General features: G+C 40.7%; 2 protein-coding genes across 4 annotated transcripts; both read right to left on the minus strand.

The window, feature by feature from the left end:
- Positions 1 to 1,918: 1,918 nt before the first annotated feature.
- On the minus strand, positions 1,919 to 9,390 carry LOC123768132 (sialin). Its single transcript, XM_069306929.1, has 11 exons — positions 9,156 to 9,390; positions 8,835 to 9,011; positions 8,083 to 8,276; positions 6,038 to 6,271; positions 5,396 to 5,483; positions 4,832 to 5,058; positions 4,545 to 4,694; positions 3,880 to 4,012; positions 3,315 to 3,556; positions 2,550 to 2,673; positions 1,919 to 2,291 (listed from the first exon to the last, which is right to left on the minus strand). The coding sequence occupies exons 2-11, from the start codon at positions 8,893 to 8,895 to the stop codon at positions 2,218 to 2,220; spliced, it is 1,527 nt and encodes a 508-aa protein (XP_069163030.1). The 5' UTR covers positions 8,896 to 9,011; positions 9,156 to 9,390; the 3' UTR covers positions 1,919 to 2,217.
- A 1,904-nt stretch (positions 9,391 to 11,294) lies between these two features.
- Positions 11,295 to 22,143, minus strand: LOC123768133 (sialin). 3 transcript variants are annotated; one of them, XM_045758473.2, is made up of 11 exons: positions 22,054 to 22,143; positions 19,260 to 19,365; positions 18,209 to 18,591; positions 17,408 to 17,641; positions 16,460 to 16,547; positions 15,779 to 16,005; positions 15,004 to 15,153; positions 14,455 to 14,587; positions 13,342 to 13,583; positions 12,392 to 12,540; positions 11,295 to 12,079 (listed from the first exon to the last, which is right to left on the minus strand). In XM_045758473.2, exons 2-11 carry the CDS (start codon positions 19,360 to 19,362, stop codon positions 11,953 to 11,955), a joined length of 1,836 nt encoding a protein of 611 aa, XP_045614429.2. In that variant the 5' UTR covers positions 19,363 to 19,365; positions 22,054 to 22,143; the 3' UTR covers positions 11,295 to 11,952. The 3 variants fall into 3 exon arrangements, with proteins under 3 accessions (XP_045614429.2, XP_045614431.2, XP_045614430.2); XM_045758475.2 differs by having other exon boundaries at positions 12,392 to 12,518; positions 22,054 to 22,142; XM_045758474.2 differs by having other exon boundaries at positions 22,002 to 22,092.
- Between the last annotated feature and the right edge of the window lie 3,856 nt (positions 22,144 to 25,999).

Raw genomic sequence — 25,999 nt, forward strand, 5'->3', positions numbered from 1 at the left:
TGATGCATCACGCTATTGAGATTTCCGTGTGTAATGATGCATCACGCCATTGTGATTTTTGTGTATAATGATAAAGTATTATTTTGTTGTAATAATTTTGAATTTTCGGCCCCATTGTTGTCTATCTCTGTTATAATAAAAATACTAACCTGTCGCCATCTCTTGAAGATATACCATCCAGCTACCACAAAAACTACTATGAAAACTATCACTAGCGGAATGATGAAAAATAATTTGTTCATTTTCAGGGCGCCTAAAGAGCAGAAAACGCGCCTTTTGGTAGGCCGAGGCTTCGTACCCGCGCGAGGAGGACGCTCACAATTCTTTCCAATATTCTTGAAGATCTGTTAAATGTAATATCCGTGTCACGAAGACATCCGCTTGTCTCGCAAGCTGTCAATTGTCTGTGAAATTTATTGAAGAACATTCACCTCTCTTGAGTCACGTGCATAATTGAATTTGATTTGAACACATTAAGAACTTAATAATCAAGGAAACTGTAGAAGGCCTGTTGGCCCATAGATTGATTGATTGATGAAGATTAAGCCACCCAAGAGGTGGCACGGGCATGAATAGCCCGTAAGTGGTACAATTATTTTTTTCTCGGTATTCTGAGGTTGTATTTAACCATCAAGCTGTTATCGCGGGGGAGGATACTGCTTCACAGTCTTTATGAGGGTAAAAACCATACGAGGAAGCTCCAATTTATATCCACCCAGACTCATTCATATATATATCTAACCTACGCTTGAAACAATCAAGCGTAGAAGATCCTACTTCTATTATTTTACGCGGTAATTAGTTCCACAAATCAACAACCCTATTATCGAAACAGTATTTACCCAGGTACAGACATAAGGACATAAGAACAAAAATAACTGCAGAAGGCCTATTGGCCCATACGAGGCAGCTCCTATCTATAACCACCCAATCCCACTCATATACATGTCCAACCCACGCTTGAAACAATCGATGGACCCCACCTTCACCACGTTACGCGGTAATTGGTTCCATAAATCAACAACCCTGTTTACCGAACCAGTATTTACCCCGGTCTTCCCTAAATCTAAACTTATCCAATTTATACCGTGTTTCGTGTTCTGCCTTGTGTTGATACTTTTAATACCCCTATTAATATAGGATTTGTTATGCCCATTCATCCACTTGTACACCTAAGAACATAAGAACAAAGGTAACTGCAGAAGGCCTATTGGCCCATACGAGGCAGCTCCTATTTATAACCCCCCAATCCCACTCATATACATGTCCAACCCACGCTTGAAACAATCAAGTGACCCCACCATCACCACGTTACGTGGTAATTGGTTCCACAAAACAACCACCACAAAATAGAAGCTGTCTTGTATGGGTCAATAGGCCTTCTGCAGTTACCTTTATTCTTATGTTCTTTCCAAACCTTACCAAGTAAACTAGACAACTCAAACAGAAAACGGGACAGTACATCACTTTTGTGAGCTGATTTCATTTCAAATTAGGTCCATTTTTGGCCATTGAGCGAAAAGCGACGTTATTTTAAAGAGGACGGGTTGGGCTTAGCGCATGGAGGTACGGAAAACCTTGATTAGGCTTCAGTGGAAGCCTTAGAAACCCTAGATGATTCAGTTGAATCCCAGGTTGCAATGCTTATGACCAATGTCTACGTGTCTAGAGTGTGCCTGGGAGTACCCAGTGCATAGATTCGAATCCACCTAAGGGCTCCTACTGATTTTCTCGTTGATACATTACGTTAATGCGATTTCTTTAAGTACATTAATAGTACGAAAAGTGGTTTACTGGTATAACAACATATGTAGTTACATATAACTACATCATTACATATTGGTACTTTCCACCACCAAACACTTAGTGTAAGTTCTAATACTGCAGGAGGATTTCAAGTTAAAAGAAAAAGTCAAACCAAAATATATATTTTTATTTTACTGTAAAAAAGGTGTAACAATTTATTCATGATAATTTCATCTTATAAATAAAATACAGTAAATAATGCGAAGAAATAAATTATAGAAGCCTAAACTAACAAAATCTCTTGTTAAATAATTTTATTGGCGACGAAATAAATTATAGAAGCCTAAACTAACAAAATCTCTTGTCAATAATTCCATTGGCGTTTATTTACACATTGACGAGTTGACATGCGTGAAAATAACACGTGGGTCAACAATGTGGTCCCATGGTGGAAAGGTTGTGTAGTGGGTCTCAGTCTTCTTCCCCTTCATCTGGCAGGTAGTGGGTGTCTATGGGTCCCTCACTGTCCTCATCTTCATCCCGACCTGCAAAATTCGCATATTATATCAATATGTTGTTTTATCAACTGTATATATCAAAGATAATCTTTTTGACTCAACCTTTTGCGGTCGTTTTATTGATCTATCCTTCATTTAACTACTTTGATCTGCTGTTTGGCATAAATTAAAACCACATGAAACTGATTTACCAAGAAATATAACATAGCCTGGTTTGATTTGCCCTAGACGGTGACAGGAAGCCTGCGGTGTGCTTACCTAGGTTTTCTACCAAGTGCCACTGACCTGCAAAGTTGACATCATTCCAGGGTTGGACGTCTGCAGAGATGAAGACAACGTAGAGCGTACAGGAGATCAGGTAGAAGGCTATACTAATGAGGAACACCTGTCTCCAGCCCCAGACCGCCGCCTACAGCACAAAATAAATCGTCAGGAGAATATTGTTCTTACTAATATCCTGCAGTGAATACCAGCATTATCTTCACTTTAATAAGACTTTATCAAAATCCTCAGATTAGGCAAAATTGTAATTAATTTTGTCAATAAAGATGTTAATAATAATAATACTAATTTCCTGGATGGTTATAAGAAGGCTGCAGACCGCAATCCAAATGTGATTATCTTTTGCAATTTAATTGGTGTATATATGAAAAATGGGTTTACTTATCTTGCAGAAGGGTAAGGTGGAAAGGATCAATAAAGCAATAAATAAAAACCTATAAATAAACTCTGATCAATAAATCAGAGAACCCATTAAAACCAGTATGATTATACAGTATATCACTCGAAAGGGATATGAAGGTAAGGATTTGAGATAGGACGTATAGAAGGAATGGTGCCCAGCTACTTGGACGGTCGGGGATTAAACGCCGACCTGCAAGAACCGAGACCGTCTAGTCAAAGTGGTTGGGCTATTCTGCAAAAAAGCAGTTTAGGAAAAGATTCAAGAAGGTAAGCCCATGTAAAACGCATATTTGCTTAAACGGAGACGGAAACAAGAGGCTACAAGGTGGAAGAGAAAACCATTGTGATGGTAAGTTTCTCTCTCACGTTTTCCTGGAGGATGATGCCGGTGATGGTGGAGCTGGCGATGCCGGCGACTGCGCCAAGCGTGTTGGTGGTGCCCAGGAGCGTGCCGGCCAGGTTGGGAGCCAGGTCCTGGTGGGAACACATGTGGCCGCTGTTCACCGCCCCGCTCAACATCACAGAGACACACAACAATGTCACCGCCAGGACCGGGTTGCACCGCACGAACACCATGCCCACCAAGCCACACATTGGACCATATAGCGCTGTGGAATGGCCATTTTATATTATATATATATATATATATATATTATATATATATATATATATATATATATATATATATATATATATATATATATATATATATTATTTATTTATTTCAGACCCAAGATTTTTTTTTAACCTTGATTGGTATTACAAATTTGACTATTACTATCAAATAATCAAGTATGGATTTTTTTTTATTTACAAATTATATCGAAACAATGTTCTGAACCACTGCTTTCAATGCAAGTAACATTGCAATTTAATATTTCATTGAAGCAAAGTCGTTTGGGTAATAATTGACATAATTGAGGGCCCTGACCTACGGCCATGGAGAGCCTCCTGACGGTGACGATGGAGATATGGCCGCCCTTGGCGAGCCCGTCCATCAGCACAGCCCAGCCTACGCCCCACGCCCACATCAGCAGGTAAGGCAGCGCAGACAACAACCCGTTCTGGCACCAACGGAACAAAGCAGACGGATTATTTATGGAAATCTAAGTAAATTGCCTCAGGTTTATCCTCTAATCTTTAGATACGACAATAAAATAATGATAATGACAGTGGTAATTGTGCCAATGATCTAGGGCAATTGTGATCTGGGATGTTTATGGATTAGAAGCGTATTGGCGTTTGATTTCCTATTGGACTATTTTAAGAACTTGGAAACGGGGGGAAACCTGCTGCATGGGTAACAGCTTCTTCATATTGACCTACCCTGGCTTTGCGCCCTGGAGAGGAAACTCCAGACCGACAACCAGAGCCCAACTCCTTAGTCTCCCGAGACTGCAGGATGCCTACAAATAATATAATTGTGCCAATGCTTCTGACCCATAAACATCTCAGATGTTTATAGATGATGATACACTTTCCCCTCTGATCCATCAAGGTAACTGTTATTGTCAGCAGGGAAGGTACTAGGTCACCTTCCCTATCTCCTTGACCCTCCAGTTCCTAGGTCCTCCACCCTCTACCCGTTAACCTTACGTTGGCGAGGTCAATGTGCTGAACGTCACCCAGGTAGGTGGGCATCCCGGTCAGCAAGGTGTAGAAGCAGTAGTCGTTCCCTGCGGTTACCGCCATTACCGCCCAGAACGGTAGCGACGTTACGATGGCTCTCCATGGAATTGCCACGACCTGATGCGAGTCAATAAGCACTTAACATAAAGAAAATGGAGCGGGAGATGCCAAGTGGCGCATAAATACCGTATCATTTGACATGTAAATGTTATCTCACATTCTTACTTCCCAAACAAGACAGATATCCTCCTGACCTCGGCACTCTTCACGGAATCCTGGTGCTGGCGAAGCATCCGAAGGTCCCTGTATGGGATCCTGGGGTGGTCCTCGGGGCGGTCGTACACGCAGGCACACCACGCCACGCCCCACACCAAACCTGCCACCCCGAACACATAAAAAGCAGAAGGCCATCCTCCCAGGAAGTCGGAGGCTGCCAACCAGCCGCTGGCCGTCATGCCCACCACAGAGCCCAGCTGGAATCCTGGGAGAAAACGCGTCATTTTGCAGGAAAGGTTTGCAGTGTTTTGCAAGATGGGTTAATGTGGTAATATGCTGATTACTAGAATAATATTTCTTTATATATATTACGCTATGTATTTTATTTACGTGAATCGATCACCTTCTGTGGTTGTTCAATAAATCTCTGAACTGTATGTTTGACAAATCTCTCACCCTGTCCATGGAGGACAGAAGAAAATGTATATATGCTAGTTAGCATTGTAAATGTGTGACCACGTCTGTGGTAGAAAATAATAATAAAAAAAGTCCAAGTGGAGAGAGATGTGTACATGTAAGAGTCACTAGGCTACAGGACTGACCCGAGTAAACAATAGTGCTGAACTTGCTCCTCTCTACAGGCACGACCCAGGTAGCCAGCATGGTGTTGATGGCGGGAAACGTCACACCCTGTAACAAGCGAAGAGTTAGTATACGTGTGGTAAGCCAGCTGCTACATATATACCAGCTGCTACATATATCAGTAAATGTGCATATGAGCGCGGGTACACTCCATGTGGGTGTAGCTATATCAATATTATGACGTCTGAAGTCTGCAGAGTACCATGCCGCTCGGTATGTTAGAAAGATGCTTGTATACCATACACGTGTCATAGTGGTATACATGGTGTACGTGCATCACAGCGGTACAAGGTACAGGTGCGTCACAATGGTACAAGGTGCAGATATGTCATAGTTGTACAAGTTACAGGTGTGTTACAGCGGTACAAGGTGTAGATATGTCATAGTTGTACAAGTTACAGGTGCGTCACAGCGGTACAGAGTACGCGCTCATCACGTATAATTGACAAATGAGAGAATACGATTTAGAAGTATGTCAATAAGGTATGGCGTACAGGTATGTCAGAGGCGCCAATAAAAAGGTAAAACTACCCCATAGAGTTACCATGTGTTTACGCGGCTATCTGAGCCACGTAAACATACAAACCTAAATATCATCTCACCTGCGCGGCTCCCAGCAAGACCCTGCAGGCGACGAAGACCCCGACGGAGGCCCGGGCGCAGAAGGGAGAGATGAGAGACAGGAAGGACGAGGTGATAATTCCCATTCCGAAAACCATCTTCCCTCCAAGGTACTCACTAGCGCGCCCTCCAATGATGTTGGTGGTGGCGTAGCCCCAGAAAAATGCGCCCAGTACCACCCCTTGGATCTCCTTGTCCCAGTTGAACTCGCCCCGCTGAACAAACAAGCACGGGGGAGAGGGGAAAAAAACACAGGCAAAAAGTTAATGGAATGTTTGGTTAAAGGAGTATTTCTGGTGCGTGTTAATTGAAATTATTGCTTGGAGTTTCAGCGTGTGTTTGTTTTACCATTCGCACACACAAAAAAATCGACAAACATTTTATTTTTAGAGTGTTCGTTCTTAATTGGCTGGTTTTCGAGAATTCTAAGAGGGACAGCGTATATGGTTATAACGTGAGGCTTGTAATGAAACTGGATCCTAACTCAGTCATTAAAATAATTCTTGCCCTCAGTGATATCTTGTCAACTTCATTTTACAGACATTATTATTATTATTATTATTATTATTATTATATAAGCATTATATGCTTTTATATATTATATATTATTAGTATTATAATAATACTAATAATGCTAATATATTATTATTGTTATTATTATTATTATATATATGAAGTAGTGAAGATACAGTTGCAGTGTAATTTATAGTATGTCATTATGGTTGTGTAGGTGCATGTTGTACACACACACATTTATACATGTTGTATACATACACATTTATGTGTGTATATCACGAAAATAAACACGATTAAAAATGTGAGTGTCAGACCACGGAGGAAAACTGAAAAATTTTCCTCCGTGGTCTAACACTGTCACACATTTATGCATGATGTATACATACACATTTATACATGTTGAATACATACACATTTATACATGTTGTAAATATGTAATACAGCCATTGTATTCCATTTATACTATCAGGTGATGGTCAGGGATGCAGCTGCCCAGGCAGACCAACGGTAGCAAGTTTTGTAATATATCAATATTATTCTTTAGCATTATTAATGTTAGTTGGTTTTGGTCCCACATCCTTACATTAATTTTTTATTTCCTTATTATAATTAATGGCAGTGTTGGCCAGAGTGCGGGAAGATGGTAAATATTGTTGTAGAAATATGTTGGGTTGGCTAACATGTGAGGGAGGTTCTTTGTTTACGTTTCTCAGTAACACGTGGAGACTGGAACGGGGCGGTTATATTATCTGCCTAGATAAGTACTTGCGTTTGTTTAGTGCTTGGGTTGTGTAACAAGTTCTGTCTGAGTACATAGTTATGTTAAGATCTTGATGAGTGTGTGTGTGGCTGAGTTCAAGTAACTTGATTAAAGTTCAATCACTGTTGGTGTAATATTATTATTATTATAATCCGCATCTTTTAAGGCCCATTGATTTAGGAGACTTGACTATGTCTTGATCTATATTTTGTGGGTCATGACCTAAACATTTTGTGGGTCTTGAGCAACATTTTGTGGGTCTTGACCAACATTTTGTGGGTCATGACCAACATTTTGTGGGTCTTGACCCAAACATTTTGTGGATCTTGACCCAAACATTTTGTAGGTCATGACCAACATTTTGTGGGTCTTGACCAACATTTTGTAGGTCATGACCAACATTTTGTGGGTCATGACCAACATTTTGTGGGTCATGACCAACATTTTGTGGGTCATGACCAACATTTTGTTTAATTTCTACTCTTCCACAGATTATACTGGTGGATCCTTTTTGAATTAATGACAGCATAATAAAACCCGAGCCTTAACAAGTGGGAATGCTAACAAGATTCTTAAAATATTATGTTTTTACACGGCAATATGCATGCAAAAAATCGTGTTTGCGTAATACTGTATAAACACACTTACGCCAAGTCTTGATTTACACGAAACGTGTGTATTTAGGTCGCCTAAATGCTTTAACAGAAAACAAACACAAGTTCTCCGAACAAGCAAATTATTTGGACGTACATAGACAGGCGAGACGGTGGTGGTGGTGGTGTTGTCGTTGTTGGGACATTCCTCGATCACCTCGGTGTAGTTGGAGCCAAGGGTACCTGCCATAGCCACTATGGCAACGGAGAGGTTGACACGCTGGCAATACTCGACTACAAGGCCCAGGCAGCCCATCACGGCCACAGTGTAGCGGGGTCCCCATCGTGATTCTGCGAGTTGACAAGCACTGTCAATTGTGTACATCACATTCGTCAATTGTTGACAATCCAATCCTACACTCACCTTTACATACACGCAGACATTCAGCAGTTTATTTGACCCAACACCTGCAGACGAACACAATCACGGGGGTTAGGTGAGGCCGCGTGACACAAAAGTCACTGGGAGACACAAGAAACTGGGGAAACATGATCACCACACGGAAAATACCAAGGGGGATAAACACGACAGGATAAGATATTATTTACCAAGGTTTGTATATGAAAACAGGAGCACACATATAGACTATAAAGTACCTAAATGAGCCTAGGACTCTATATTAAGTAATCAAAAGAAGGTGCCAAGCCGGAAAGACTATGTAGCGGTATTCGAATGTAAACAAAAATAGACCCTAAGAGGTGAAATTGAATTGAAATAAGCTCCGATCCTAAGAGGTTGAAGTCGACTGGTGCAGTTCGTCATCAGTCGACTTCCTGATCGACATTAGTTTTAAAATAGAGGCAGGCCCAAAGAGCTGAAGCTCAACACAGGTAAATACACAAGCAAACCTTTACTACGGGGGTGTCTCAGAAGAGATGTCCATTCATCGGTCTCTTCTGTCCAGGTCATGGTGACGTATTGCTGCCCTAGTTGGATCTGGCTTAATACTTGGACCTCACTTCACTCCCTTCTAAGAATATTAATCTAACAGGGATGGAGTTTCCTCTTTGCCGATTGGCCAGTGCCTATCGAATTACTTAAGCCTTAAATTAAGGTACATTAACAAGTTAAAACTTTGGTAATATTTTTCCAATATACCATAGCTTTGTATCACCAATATTGCCAACGATTGCACATTTTAATTTAGATTTAAAGTGTTTTATACTAACTATAACAAAATCAGCCTGTTAGTGTCAATGATCAACGAACTCAGCAAAGAGGCCTGCCTCCACATTTGTCCAGTTTTATTACATTGAATTTTTCTGTTCTAAGAGACGGCAATGTACTACTTCCAATTGAAAGAACAGGCAAAGACTGATCAGCGAGTTGACATCAGCACACCCCGCCACCACCAGCTCTCACAACCTCACTCTCCTCTCTCCCACAACTGACTGACTCTTGCTACAGCTGGTAGGCTACAGGACATGTTTATGCACTAGCTCAACTGGCCTACTTTTGAGTGCAGTTCATTGTCAACAATGAATCAGTGATAACCTCTCACCGCAACAATAAATTAAATGTTAATATATCTTATCATTGCCAACCAACTCATCTGTGTCTCACTTACAAATTTGCCACACTTTTCATTTACTAATACAGTAACCTAAATTCATCAACCTTGTAATTTTTTTATGAAGGCGAGCATACTGTAAAGATTTTTGTTTAACTATCTTACACACCCAGGGTGAGTTTGTTTTTTTATGAATCACCAATAACAAATTAAGACAGTATTTGTCTGCGACCAGGGAACAAGCCAATGTTTTTGTCTAGGCCTAAGGCTCTGTGCTGGATAACTTTACTCCTGGTACAAGGGGCGAGGTTGTGCACTCTGGTCTAACACCTGCTATAACATTCAAAATATTTACACAAGGCGAGGGCATGTCTGAAATATCTACCAGTTCAGATAATTATCGCTATCTCTTATCGAATGAACATTAAATCTGTAGCCCAAACTACACTAATCTCTTTCAGCTGGTGTATATCCGGCTATTCGATAGACATATTAAATTATAATTATTATTATTATTGCTTAAGCAAGGGTCTTAAAACAACGGAATATTTTTATTTTTGTTCCTGAAAAGGAGGCAACATTTCTTAATTATTACGCGGCCCTATTACGTGGTATGAGGGGTGATAACAACACCAGTCTATAGCTCTGGAAATGGTTTTGAATGTTATTTGTTTATAGTAATTATATGCGAAAAACTTTGCATACAATGAACGACGCACTTCACACAATTCTGTAAGAATTGTGGTCTTTGTGCCAGATACTCAAACAGGTTACATTACTCAACACCAAGTATTATATATTTGGGAGTGTGTCGCACGTGTTGTCACTAGTGTTAGCTTGGCCCAACAACATTAACGGGTAACTGTACAACCAGCTTCCTTCGGCTTAAGTTTTTCCTGTTGTCCATCTTTTGTGCCATAGATAGGTTTGATGCAGTCTTCGAAAATACTTATCGTGGTTCGAAGGTTTCTTTAGCATTCTATTGTCAAAACCTCGTAGGTGTTTTTTTTTAGGTTAGGATTTAGGCCTTTGGCAAGTACCGAAACAGGTTATTCTCTGGCAGCAGGTTTTTCCCGTACAGGGTTAGCCAGGCGCTCTTCATATTTGTGCAGGCCTCCCTATATTTGCCGGGTCGCCCCGCCCAAATACACTTCACGATGTTACACTACCAAAGATCACATTCACTCCAAAACATCTACCACCTACGGGCTACTACTGCTACATGCCACCTCTTGTGATGGCTTAATCTTTATTAATCAATCTTTGCCGGGTGCATAGGGAGACGCTAATACTCTCATAATGGCCAAGATTCGAACCCATATCCAATTGTTTGTCACACATACGTTGAAAACTACTACAGGACGGTTGTAAAATACTGTTCCATCGAGTGTACAAATATTAACTATTTGGAGTGGACGGTAGAGCGACTTTCTTGAAGGTCAGCGTTCTAACCCTGACCATCCAGTTGCCTTGACACCATTTCTTCTCGGTCTTGACCCAGATCCTTGTTCTCATATCCCTTCCACGTGCTATGTAGTCTTAATTGCTTAGTGCTTTCTCCTGATAATTAGCTTACCTTATTTTCCTTTGGACAGCCAACGCCGCTACACTGGGAACTGCAGTCCTTACGATGTCCTGGTGATACTACTGTCTTGCCATTTAAATTTCTTAGGATTTAAATAAGCAAATTTCAGAGGGAAAACGCTACACACCATTAACAAACAAAACTTCACTAAGTTTTATTCTGGAATGAAGACTAATAATTGGAGTGTTTTTGGTAAAGTATTAAAACTAAATATATTTGGAACAGTTTGTTATTCTAGAATTCTATAAGTTAAGAGCCGTCTCATAAGGCTTTCTAAAAAATTCATAATTTTATGTTTACCTAGGCACAGCACAGTATGTTGGACTTCCACTCGTTTCTTGGGGATTGGTAGATTTGTATCTTTAAATATCTGATTATTATTCATGTTTGCTAAATTATTGCAATAAGTATGGAGATTGTGCGAGAAGAGTCAAAGTTCCGCAAAATATACCTTAACATGAAATGAAATACTTTTACATTCATTCCTCTCCATGAAGTCAAGTCCCAAAGTGGCTTTTAAACATGACTGAACTTACTACAATGTGTAAACAGTAGAATTTTAATATATTTACGTGTCAATTCCTAATATAAATGCAAATCTCAAGATTCCACAACTCAAATAAAACTATCCAAAATAATTAATAGAATTAAAAGTAATAAGTCAACGTTATAGATATATACATTTATTAGCACCATAATAGTTTTATCTTAACATTAAAAATTTTTATAATATAAATCCCCCCCTCCTTCCCGTTCTCTCTACAAGGAATCTACAAGTGAAGCACAAGAGTGAAACCTAAAATCTATATACAGCATAATATTTTTGTAGATAGTTTTTTTCCTTTCAAGAAACCCTCACTGTAGCGTTGGCTCAAATCTCTTGTTTTTCCACGAAATCAATATCAACTTGCTGAAGAAGCTGGGAGTGGAGGTGAAGCCTAATTGCCACCATAGGCTTTTCTAATCTTCGTCTTCTATATGCCCTTCCTCGGAGGATACTGGAGAGAAAAAAAATTGTGGATAATGCACCTAGATTAGACTGGTATTATCTAGAAAAATCAACTGCTGGAGCTCTGAGATGACTAATCCGCGACCAGTATATTGCCAGCCGCAGCAGTTAATACCAGTGGTAGTTACAAGGTCTCCATGGACCTGCTAACTGACAGTGACATATTTAATTCAATTTGGTAATTTTTTATTTTAAAATAGTTTATATTACCACCTTTAATTTTTACTTTTCAGTGCTTTTCTACATCCCCCGAGAACCCCCTTCCCTAGAAACTTGACCCCGCCAGCGATGTCCCACTTGCCTCTCCCGTAGCCGAGTTCGTTCCAGGGTTGCACCTCCGTTGTGATGAACACCGTGTAGAAGGCGTTGCAGAAGAAGCACACAACGGCGCACATGAGGAACACAGTCTTCCACGCCCACGCCGTTTGCTGGGGGAAGTGATATTTGACGCTGAAGATGGTAGGAAAGAAACAGACGCCTTAACATAAGGAAATATAAGAAGACATAAGAGTAAGGCATGAAACAACTAAACGGGGAGAGAGTGAGAGATAAACACAGGCTGTATACAAGATGCCGAGACTAGTAGCAATGGTAAATACTGCGGTGCTAACGGGGTTGTAGACTTGAGGAATATTATTACAAGGTTAAAATAAGAGAGAATCGCTGGATGTTTTTTTGTTTGTCCCCAAGCACAGTTTAGACGTGGAGTTTGGTTCGGTAAAAATAGGAAGGGAAGGGAGCAATCAGGAGTTATTACTCTTTCAATTCAGTCAAGCCATTACGAATATACAACACTTTGAAGGGTTCGGGATAAGGATTTGGGATGGGACGGGGAGGAATGGTGGCCAAGGTCGAGGACTAAACGCTGACCTACATGAGGCGAGACCGTCCAGCCGGGTAAAAATATGGAGCTGCCTTGCATGTGCCAATTAGCCTTCATTTAGGTTATGTTTTTAATTAAATTGTTATTGACAAGTCTTGAGTGGGAAGCTGACGGCTCTAGGGGCAAACATGCTGGAAGTCTTTGAAGAACAGAATCAGTCATGTTCAAAACAATTTTATTCCAGTCAGAGCTTTATTTAAAATTTGTTAAAGAAAACAGTCTTCAACTGAAATTCAACTTCAGTCTTTACTGCATGGTTTCTAAATAACAAACTCCTTAGATGAATACAAAGACTGATTTGATGCGTTACTGTTAGCCAATTTGTTGAAGCGTTGCCTTGGAATCAAATAAGGTGGGTATACCCTTACATCCCGGTATGTGATGAACCCGACGAGTGCTGGGGCCGCGATGCTCATGATGGAGGCGCCCGTGTTGGTGATGCCCAGCAGAGTGCCGGCCAGGTTCGGTGCCAGTTCCTGGTGGGAACACAGGTGCCCGCTACTCTTGGTACCATTCAGTCCCATCGACAGGCACAGCATTGCCACGGACAGCTCGGGCCAGCAGTCCACGAAGCACATTCCCAAAAACACCATCGCTGGGCAGTGCAAGGCTGAGGCCACACAAGTCTACTTATGATAAGTTAACGTATGCGAAAACATATTAGAAAATATAACTATCTTATTAAGGAATTTATTTAATGGAGCACCTGTCATTAAGTACTTATGAGGACTGCTATGTTTCAATAAGTAAATTATTTCTTAGATTAAGAAAGCATTATTAGAATATTATGGATAGGATGACTGCTAGTATTCAGGGTGCTGAAACAATTCCACTCGAGAACATTTGAGGATTTAATTAGTTTTGACTGTATTTAAGACTTTAAATTATACTGGATGGTTAATCGGTAAGGTTTGATGATGGTGGCCTTGACCCTGTGTGATTGGAAAGTCAAATCAAACATCAAAGCCTAATGGTAACAGTTCAAGACTCGTCTGTACGTTTTAGTTACATTGAAAAACTGCTTGCCTAGCCTCTAGACTTATTTGAAACAATAATTTACTAACTGCACGTAAACATGGCGTGAACTGAATGTCATTACTCAAGTATTATGGAAACTGAAATTGCACGTTTATGAATTTTCAATAAAATGACTAATGAATGCTGATGCTACATTCACGCCATTTGCCTAGATTTAAACCTTCATGTCTGGACAGTGAAGACCTACATAATAAATTTAAAACCTACATAAATCTTACTAGGGGTGACAACGCATTATTCTAGAATAGGCTTGGGTGTGTATATTTCAAGCTTGCTTATCAAACTATAAGTTGTTGTAATTGTTGTACCCCTTTATTGTTTCAGTCGGATGTAGTTTATTCACATTTTCAGAACATTTTAGATGTCACCGATTTCTTATATTAAACATGTATACCTATAATTACAGGAGCATAATGCTGACAATACGTGGTCACTTGACTCACCAACGCCCATGGAGAGCCTCCTGACGGTGTCGATGGAGAGGGTGTTGGCTGCCGTGAGTCTGTCCACAAGGGCCGCCCATAGCAGCCCCGCCACCAGCATCACCAGGTACGGCGCCACCACCAACACTCCCGCCTCACCACCACCAAGAATACACGTCAGGACTTTAGCCGTGATAAGTAAAAGCTGTATTACATTCACTCCTGTCAACCACACTACACCTAACAAAACGAGACGCACCTCATCCAGGTTTTATTTAATGATAGCCTAGCCGTGAGAGAGGAAGTGCTAGCGAAATGGGAAGCTAACCTCCCATAATTAACTGTGTACTAACTGGGCAACACCTGCAGGAGACCCCGCCTATAAGTAGGTTGGTGCTGGAAGGGTGGAAATAGTTTTTACTCACATTTTTATGCTATTTTATGGCCAAGTCAAAAGTGAATTTACCATTATCAATCTGTCCTCGGGAAAGAGGTACCGTTGAACTCTTATACGACCCCCCACTCTAGCACGTTTCACTACCAACGCCAGAGGCGGCATCTGACACTCACTCTGTCTATATCGAAGTGCTGGATGCGCCTCAGGTAGATAGGCATTTCAGAGATGAGGATAGAGAAGCAAAACTCGTCGCCCATGCTAGCCATCAACAGCGCCCAGAACGGCAGGGAGGTCCACACAGCTCTCCACGGCAGGGGCACCAACTGCAGTTAATTAAACCAGCGGAAAGGTAGAAATTGCCTGAGCCACTCTTATCTTTTTGCAATGTATATTTATCATCTCGAACTTGCTTGAACTTAGTACTTGAAGTATAATACTTATACTACTTGAAGTTAGTATAAGAGTTTTATATAGTTATATGATCGTCTAATGGGATTAAAGAGCTCCAAAAATTAATGGACTAATAGTTAGAAACAAAAAAATTGTTTTTATCAGTTGTCAGTAATAGGAAGTTAATATGCAGTTTTAATTTAAGAACTTTTAAGACGAGTTGTCTAGTAACTAGCCAGGTAAACGTTTGTCAAATTAAGCAAATATATAAATTACCAAGAACACGCAATTCAGTAGGAAAACTGAATTTATTCCAATTCGTAATAAAAACACCAGATACATGTTATCCACACGAGATGCATTATATTTAAATGAATGGCACCTTACAGGCTTTATTGCTTACCAGTAATATACAACTTTACTATACACCCCAACTACCCCTGGAAAGTTAAACATTTACAAGAAATTATTCCGTATGTGATGGCAGTATTAGAAATGTTGCAAGAACTGTGTAGCATTTGAATTCAAGGCACCCAGAAAACAGCATCAATAACCTACGTTGGCACTCTTGAGGGAGCCACGCTGTGCCTGTATGTACTTCAGCTCCACCCTGGAGATCCTTGGGTGATGTTCTGGACGGTCGAGCACCACCAGGAGCCAGGCCCCGCCCACCACCACGCCCACAGCCCCGAAGATATAGAAGACCGAAGGCCAGCCATCCAGGAACCCAGAGCCACAGAGCCAGTCACTCGTCGACAGGGCTATCACAGGACCCAACTGTAAACCTGTAGGTGTATCAAGTCTTTAAATACAGCGTAGTGTGTATAAAACTATTTGGAACTGACGTGGCTCATTTCAGCGTCAGTTATAGTTACGCTAGTTCATCAACCTGGTTACACATACGCATGTAATGTCAATATGCTTAAATTTAACATAAGACAAAACGCATGAAGACCGAGACTATGACAAATATTTACCTACTGAGTGACTAATGTGTACCCCTGACACACCAAGAGGGCGCGTGGTGGTCCCAACCCTACCAGATACCGCACTGGTTCAGGTCTGATAACGTCAGTCTCAAGCAATACATAATGTGTAACCAGCTTTACTGTCGCGCGGCGTTTCATATACAGGGCTCTGTTCTCTCTCTCTCTCTCTACTTCCTATTCCCACCGTCCCTCTATCCCACTTCCAGCACCTACTAGCACGTCAGTTACATAGTTGGCTGCTGCTTCTTACCGCTAAAGACTAGTGCGGAGAACTTGCTCTTCTCTGCAGGGGTCACCCAGGTGGCCAGCAGTGAGGTGATCGCTGGCAAGGTCACGCCCTGAAACAGTGACTTCGGGTAATAATGTTTAGCTTCATTTGTGTACAATACAGTCAACTGTGCTAAGAGCAACAGTCTCTGACCATATATAAAAAACTAGAGAAATACACAACAGAATCAAAAGAACAGACAAACTTACTACTTAAACAACTTTTTTCTGCAATTGGTTATCTTCTTGAGGATATGTTGAGATGATTTCGGGGCTTTAGTGTCCCCGCGGCTCGGTCCTCGACCAGGCCTCCACCCCCAGGAAGCAGCCCGTGACAGCTGACTAACACCCAGGTACCTATTTTACTGCTAGGTAACAGGGGCATAGGGTGAAAAACTCTGCCCATTGTTTCTCTCCGGCGCCCGGGATCGAACCCGGGACCACAGGATCACAAATCCAGCGTGCTGTCCGCTCGGCCAACCGGCTCCGTCGGCCAACAATTGGTCAGCTAACTTTTAATATTTAGGTACAAGGTAAATTAACCAGTGATTATTGAGAAAATATTGAAGCACTACAGAAGGATAGAACTAGCGTCCCACTCCAGACACGCGCACTACTCAACTTCAGTATACAAATGCGAACAAGCCTGAGTGGTCCCCAGGCATGTGTAAGTTTTCAGTTTCAGTATACAAGTACTATATTTACGCGCGCTGAAACTCCAGTTGCCTTTTAATGTCAAACTACAGTTTGAAATTATTGTCTAGCTGCTAAACACGCTGCCAAAACACTGCAACCTCCGAAGTAATACTGAAGTGACTAACACAGCTGGCCAACCAGAGGCTTAGAACTCGCGTCGGAAAGTGCCTATAAAAAAATAAAGCTAGATTACTCATCTTCGTACACTGACCCATCTCCTGCAGTATCGACTCACCTGCATGAGTCCCATCAGAACTCTTGAGGCGATGAAGAGAGGGAGGGAGGTTCTGGCACAGACAGGACCCATCAGGGAGACAAGGGAGGAAAGTAGGACACCCAGGCCGAAGACAAGGTGACCTCCGAAGTGTTCAGCTGCCACCCCTCCCAGGAAGGTACTGGCTGCGTAGCCCCAGAAGAACGACCCCAACACAAGCTCCTGCGTCTGGTCGTCCCAGTCAAACTCTCCGCCCTGAAAATTTATGACTAGTACTTCGTCACACGGGAGTAAAGTAATGCCAGTAAATGGTGGTCTACCTAGCATTTTTAACTACTAATGCTTCTACGTTAAACGATGGATTTGGGTTTCAGTAAGGGTAAAGCTGCCCACTATTTAAAAGTCAAATGTGTTTAGAATCTAAGCGATTATAGGAGTTCGAGTCGCAATTGTATAAAGAGTTCCATTTATCTTTCCCGTTTGAAGAGGCATGTGCCCTAGTTGATCTGTGACAGCTTTCAATACTTTTATCTTGTATTAGCAACCAAAGAAACTAATTATTTCTCCTGGTTGAAAAATTTGCTACTTTTAGAGAATAATGCTGCTTTGACATGTGGCTGTCTGTCCTTTAACAATACTGAACGCTCTTTTAGATAAATATTAAAAATTAGTTTAAGAAATAACATTCAAATAAAGACTACTATACCACTAATCTAACATTATAGTAAATACTTAGTCAAATCTCCCAGACTAGTTCCCAGACATTTATAATTTGTGCAAAGATGATGCGACCTTCTAACCCAGTTTTATCAAGGTGCTCACTGTGTGATGGCGGCGGTGGTGGGGACGGGGTGTGGGGCACTCGCCCTCCTCCACCCGGCCCTCCAGGATGGCCTCGGTGGCGGGGTTGACCAAGTTACCGTCATTTGCAAGGTTGCTGAGGTTAGCAATGATGTGATGGCTGATTATTCTCGCGTGTTTGACAAAGCTGGTATGGTTGGCCATATTGGTGAAGTTAGCTAGAGGGGTGTGGTTGGTCAGGCTGCTGAAGTTGGCTAGGCTGGTGGGGTTTTCCGTGGTGGTGGTGTTCTGGTGTCGGACCATGGATAATATGGCACTAGAGGTGGAGAGCCTCACCGTGTAGAGGAGAGTGACGCTCAGCGCCCCTAGGGCGGCCAGTGTGTGACGTACGCCCCAATATACTCCTGCAGGCACGAAGGGGACACTGTTTAGGGTTTGAATAGCACCACTCTCCCTTTTTCCACAACCAATTTTTGGTTTAAACTATTTTCTAAATCAAGTGGCATGAAACGCTAATTAAATGTTCTTAGACCTCACCAGTTTAAGACTTTTGTAGATGTACCTTTATTGCTTTATTGAAAGTGGTTATAGACAAATACAATTTCATAGTTTCATTTATAACCCTTGAATTATTCAGATAACCGGTACATTTACGAAATTATTTCTTTAGCAGCATGTGTTAGTAGTTTTAATCAGAGGCCGTTAAAATCAACAGTATTCAATACATCCTACTCAAAGGATTAAATAATGGGTGAGTGCATGATAAGTTTTCAAAGTAACTTTAGTGTCGAGTTTCCTCATTCGCGTTTAGATCGTCATTAGCCAAGATTAATTTGTACATGCCTAATAATTGTGATAAATATTAACAATCTTATTTTTTCCAGTACTATTTCACTGCTGACAGCCGTCACATTGCCGCATTAGCAACGCATGAAGAAAACTCTTCAAAGAGTTTGTACAGACTCCGCCGTACAAGGGAGCGGTTCAAGTACGTTTATTGAGACAAGAAAATACATCTCAAAGGGATAGAGTAGCTTAGGCAATGTCAACCCCCTTAAAAGGGAGCGGTTACCTTTGTTAGAGCGGTCTTCGTCGTCGTACACCGGCTGTCCGATACTAACGTACCCAGTGGAAGGTCTCTCCTCTCGCCTCTCTGCCTCGCACACAGTAATCATCTTCTGAAAACGTATTAATTTATGAATATTTTTTGACCGGTTTGCAAAGATGGAAATTAAAAACTGTTTTCATCTTTTAAGATAATGACCAACTATTTTCGAAGCATCAGCTCAAAAATGAGGAATCTACGTACATTGTATTCTAGCTTAATCATTGCGTTAAGAGCATTCCTTGTATATGATTGAAAACCCTAACCCAGACGAAATGTAGCAGTCCTTAGCCGCAAGTAGTTAACTATCATTTTCACCATTCAACAAAAATCAATGAAAGGATAATGAAATTGTATAACCTAGCTCTAAACAATTATAAATCCTTTGAAATTAAAATTAAAAAAATAGGTTAATATTTAATAGTTAAATTATTTTAAATTTAACATTAAATTATAAATCCTTTGAAATATATGTACTTGTATAAATATATGTAATATGTATATGTAGTTAGTCAGCTGTCACGGGCTGCTTCCTGGGGGTGGAGGCCTGGTCGAGGACCGGGCCGCGGGGACACTAAAAGCCCCGAAATCATCTCAAGATATACCTCCTGTAGTTTAATTTTTATACATCATAATGCAACCCATTCTCCAGCCCAAGCTACAAGTCAAATACTGACTTAAAATTAAGTAAATATTTGACTTATAGGTAACATACAGGACGAATATTCTATGCAGTATAACATTCGTTTTCTGAAATATCAATTAATATTGTACATTGTTGGTTTATGCAGTTAGGCCTAGGTAAGGTTGGTTAAGGTGTTATGGTTACACTGATTTAGGGAGTGTTTACAGGCTAAAAAGGGTAAACTAAGCACGATCCGAGTCTGTTTCGAACATGGCAAAGTGAACCGTGTACGCAGCTCGTCCTCCAAACAGATCCAAAGTCCATTCCATGCACCCGCCAAACCCTCTTTATGAATGAAAATCGGGTTACGCACGATTCAACTGGTGACGTTCGAACACATCCGGAGTAAGTGTTTCACTGACGAATTTTGTTCGAACCACAACGCTATAAATGCTTCACCCACGTACTACAAATAATCGCCAACAAAACCTAAACACCTAACCTAACCTATGCCTATATATGCACAATATGCTATTATAATATTAATTTATAAATGAGAAAATGTGTTTTGAATGAACAGCATGTTAAAATTTATGAATGCGTCTGTGGGGTCAACCGCTGGATGTAATGGACTCTTGAGGACGGGTTGGTGTAAATGCTTCACCTGCGTACTACAAATACAAATAATCGCCAACAGAACCTAAAATTAGGTTCGTTACCGGTGCCTTAATATTACAATATGGTAATATGAAATATTTTATATTTGAGAAAATTACTATTTTTCTGGGACAGCAAGATAAAATTGATGAATTTGGCCATTTAGAAAATAATGAGTAAATTGCTTGCACAGATCAGTTATCACTTGCATTTGGTCGAAAATTGTCTGATGCAGTTCAGAGATTTACAGAACTAGTTACTTTGTTACAAGAAAATAGAAGAATGCACTACAAATTCCAGTTAAATAACCCTGCATTATACAGATATATCCAAATAGTCCAGCTTCCCATAGACCTGTATCACAGTGACAATCTAAGACATGGTTTGGATCATTTATTCAGAAGACTCTCCGTTCAACTAGAACGTCTAAAGATGCATGGAACACTAAGCTAAACTTGCTACTGTCTCGCAAAACACACTAGCTCGGTAGTACAATGGCTACATTCTTCGCTCACAATTTAGGATGCCGGGTTCGATCCCCGGGCGAGACAAATAGTTGGGCACGTTCCCTTTGACCCAATACCAGTTCACCTAGAAGGAAATAGACACCCGGGAGTTAGGCAACTGATGTGAGGTTGCATCATAGGCTTGTAGCGAGGTCCTCCCCCTTCGGGGTACATCTAAATTAGCCCTAAGTGCCAAAACGTTTAATTGCAAAATTCAGGTTGAAAATATAATTAGGACAAATGGGGGGGGGGACCTTTGACAAGCTGCCGGCTTCCTGTCTTCGTAGAGGTCACAAATGGGTTAGTGGCTCTCGGGTAAATATACATAGGCATCCTGTTGAAACTATATACTATTATCATTTGGCCATTATATATGCCGTTTATGTTCACAGTTCTGTTGTCGGGATGCAACCCAATTGCCCAACTCGTCCCGGGTACCTATAATTGACTAGGTGAACATAGGCATCAGGCGCGAGAAAACACGTCCAACCATTTATCTCCTCCCCGAGGATGGAACCCGGTTCCTCTCAACAGAGCCGAGGACGTAGACCACTGTACTACGGGACCCATAAAAAAACATCGAAGAGAGCTTCCAATGCACTACAAAAGTTTACGTCCTCAAGTCACAATGGGGAACCCTGGGTTCGATCCCAAGGCAGGACAAATAGTTGGGCACGTCTCCTTTCACCTGATGCCACTGTTCTTCTAGCAATTAGGTACTCGGAATGATTTATGCAATTTTTGCGAGATAGATCTTATGAAAACAAAAGGTTAACAGGTAAGGGAAAACCTCTATGAGTCATGGAAACAATCCTAGGAATAAATGGATACAGAAAACCCAGTTTGGTTTATCAGGATAAAAATGATCCGCAAAATCTAAGAGTTGTGTTTAAATTTTTGTCCAAAGCCTATCAGACTTACAGTCTAATATATAAGCTAACTCGCAGTTTCCTCCAGTGTGATGGTATATTACCGTTATCTGTTATCCGTTATCACCGAGCCTGCGCGTCACCTCACCCCGACGCCTAGTGCAACACTGCAGGTTGAAAGGTTCATGATCTCTCGACAACCATCAGTCATATTCACGAACATCAGTCATATTTCAGTCTTATTGTTTTTTTTACTTCCTTGTCTTAGTAAGAGCTTATCTTATCATATGTTTGTTTTTTAAACGTATTGGAAATCCTATAATTAGCTTCTAGATAAGAGAAAAATGTTGTGAGAGGGTGCATTTACCTAAAAACGTCTCGTGAATGAAGCACACATGGATGAAACACTTGTGTATTGTATCACAGACCCTGCAAGAACGCCAGGAAAGTTCCCCGTACAATAACTAACATGTATCTATGGAACGCTGCAAGACACCGCTGGAACAGCGACATCTATTGGAAATCAGAAAGAACTCGTCGTGAAGGCGTTCAATCACTTGGGCTGGACGGTAGAGCGACGGTCTCGCTTCCTGCAGGTCGGCGTTCAATCCTCGGAAGTGGTTGGGCACCATTCCTCTCCCCCGTCCCATTCCAAATCCTTATCCTGGCCCCTTCGCGGTGGTATTTAATTGTAATGGCTTGGCGCTTTCTCCTTGTAGTTCCCTTCCCTTCGTGGTAGAGGCTCTGTGTGGTAATTGATGACGGGTATGTGACCAACATCAGAGTCGAGGCTGGCCCCATTCATCCTGTAAAAGGGGGGGGTCCCATTGTTACCTTTCCCCTTACAAAATAGAAGATGGAAGATGGCTGGCCGAGGCTAGAATTAATTACCAGGCTCGGTCATCATGGTGCAACATTTTGGGCAAATGTCTTTCACTATTTATTCACTTGTCTGAAAATTCTCACCAGACTCACCAGACCATGAGGGAGCCGGTCGGCCGAGCGGACAGCACGCGGGACTTGTGATCCTGTGGTCCTGGGTTCGATCCCAGGCACCGGCGAGAAACAATGGGCAGAGTTTCTTTCACCCTATGCCCCTGTTACCTAGCAGTAAAATAGGTACCTGGGTGTTGGTCAGCTGTCACGGGCTGCTTCCTGGGGGGTGGAGGCCTGGTCGAGGACCGGGCCGCGGGGACACTAAAAGCCCCGAAATCATCTCAAGATAACCTCAAGAAGACTAATTGTGAGGGTTCTTCTCCAATCACCAACTGTAAGGTCATTTTAAATTGAAATATATTTAATTTGCTTTAATGCAAATTACTAAAACATGTAAACCAAATATAGTATTAGTAGTAGTTTGTACACTTTTGATCCCTTTTTAATAGATTTGTTAACATTAATAGAAGCTGTCATGTATATCTACAGTATATACATGAGAGAATGTCTATTTGCGTCTGTCTATATTAGGTTGGAGGCCAGACACTTACGGTTAGCCTCACTCAGATTTGCAGGGTAGGGAAGGACAGTCATAGTCTGGTCTGGTTCGGTCCTATTAAGAAGAACAGGGGTGAAACCAATAGTGACCCTAACCCATGTGATCAGTGAAAGGTGGATGGCTGAGTCCATAGAGTGTTTGACAAGAAAATAATGGAAATGAATTCAGTACTCACCTATTTGTGCTTGCGGGGGTTGAGCTTTGGCTCTTTGGTCATAATTTCAGTGTTATATTCATCCTGTAACTACACTTAGATAATTATACACACACACACACACACACACACAGCTTATTTAAAATTAAATAATAAATAATTTATAAACTATAAATAATATAAATTTAATTATCAATAAATTTAATTTAATTTTAAAATAAATTAAAATTTAATAAATAATAAATAATTTAATTTAATAAAATAATAAAATAAATAAATAAATAAATAAAAGTCATAATAAAATAATGTTAATAAATTATTAATTTAATAAATTAATAAATAAATAAATAAAAATAATAAAATAAAATAATTTTAATAAATTATTAATTTAATAAATTAATAAATAATTAACACTTAATACATTTTAATTATAAATTAAAATTATAATTAAATATAATTTATAAATATTATAAATAATAAACAGAATTTACTCAGTTTCTATGATCGAGCCACAGAGATTATACAGGAAAGAGATGGTTGGGTTGACTGCATCTATCTGGACCTAAAAAAGGCTTTCGACAGAGTTCCACATAAGAGGTTGTTCTGGAAACTAGGAAATATTGGAGGGGTGACAGGTAAGCTTCTAACATGGATGAAACATTTTCTGACTGATAGAAAAATGAGGGCAGTAATCAGAGGCAATGTATCGGACTGGAGAAATGTCACAAATGGAGTACCACAGGGTTCAGTTCTTGCACCAGTGATGTTTATTGTCTACATAAATGATCTACCAATTGGTATACAGAATTATATGAACATGTTTGCTGATGATGTTAAGATAATAGGAAGGATAAGGAACTTAGATGATTGCCATGCCCTTCAAGTTGACCTGGACATATTAAGTATATGGAGCACCACTTGGCAAATGGAATTTAATGTTAATAAATGCCATGTTATGGAATGTGGAATAGGAGAACATAGACCCCACACTACCTATATAATATTTAAGAAATCTTTAAAGAATTCTGATAAAGAAAGAGATCTAGGGGTGGTTCTAGATAGAAAACTATCACCTGAGGACCACATAAAGAACGTTGTGCGAGGAGCCTATGCCACGCTTTCTAACTTTAAAATTGCTTTTAAATACATGTATGGCGAAATACTAAAGAAATTGTTCACGACTTTTGTTAGGCCAAAGCTAGAATATGCAGCGGTTGTGTGGTGCCCATATCTTAAGAAGCACATCAACAAACTGGAAAAGGTGCAAAGACATGCTACTAAGTGGCTCCCAGAACTAAAGGGCAAGAGCTACGAGGAGAGGTTAGAGGCATTAAATATGCCAAAACTAGAAAACAAGAAAAAGAGGTGATATGATCACTACGTACAAAATAGTAACAGGAATTGATAAAATCGATAGGGAAGATTTCCTGAGACCTGGAACTTCAAGAACAAGCGGTCATAGATTTAAACTAGCTAAACACAGATGCCGAGGAAATATAAGAAAATTCACTTTCGCAGAGTGGTAGACGGTTGGAACAAGTTAGGTGAGAAGGTGGTGGAGGCCAAGACCGTCAGTAGTTTCAAAGTGTTATATGACAAAGAGTGCTGGGAAGACGGGACACCATGAGCGTAGCTCTCATCCTGTAACTACACTTAGGTAATTACACACACACACACAGTGTGTGGCAGAGTACATGGGCAGAGTTTCTTTCACCTTGATGCCCCTTTATACCTAGCAGTAAATAGGTACCTGGGAGTTAGACAGCTCCTACAAGCTGCTTCCTGGTGATGTGTGTGTTCGTTTATTAGAGATAAATATATATAGTAGATGTAATAGAGGAAAAATAGATTGGTTAGCAAGGCGGAGACCAAAAGCTAATAGCTCGATTCTGCAGACATAAATAGTAAATACACACACCCACACATCTTCAGGATGCAGCCCGCAATAGCTTATTAATTAACTCCTGGTACCTATTTACTGCTAGATAAACTCTGCCTCAGTCGGGAATCAAACCCGGGTTCGTGGACTACGACTCCCCGCGTCAGTCAGTGTGCAGCTGAGGAAGCCAGACCTTAACTAGTGGTCAAGAGAGGCCCAAAGTGCCATACAAAGGAGCAAGGGTCCTCTCACCAGCTGCGTTCCACTGCTAAGCTTGGTCCTCCTTGGGGCCCAAGACCAGGGTTGCCAGATCTAAATTGCTGAAAGTAGCGAGCTGACGGTCTAAAAGTAGCGAACTTGTAATAAGAGTAGCCCAATTTTTTTAGTGAATGATATGGGTTTCAAAGTAATATATTTTGATATATAAAGTACACTATACGATGTTAATTGTTTTATTAATATTATTTCTGCACATACACACACACACATATTATATATGTATATATATATATATATATATAT

This window comes from Procambarus clarkii, chromosome 59 (assembly GCF_040958095.1).
Source record: "Procambarus clarkii isolate CNS0578487 chromosome 59, FALCON_Pclarkii_2.0, whole genome shotgun sequence".
Lineage (NCBI taxonomy): Eukaryota > Metazoa > Arthropoda > Malacostraca > Decapoda > Cambaridae > Procambarus > Procambarus clarkii.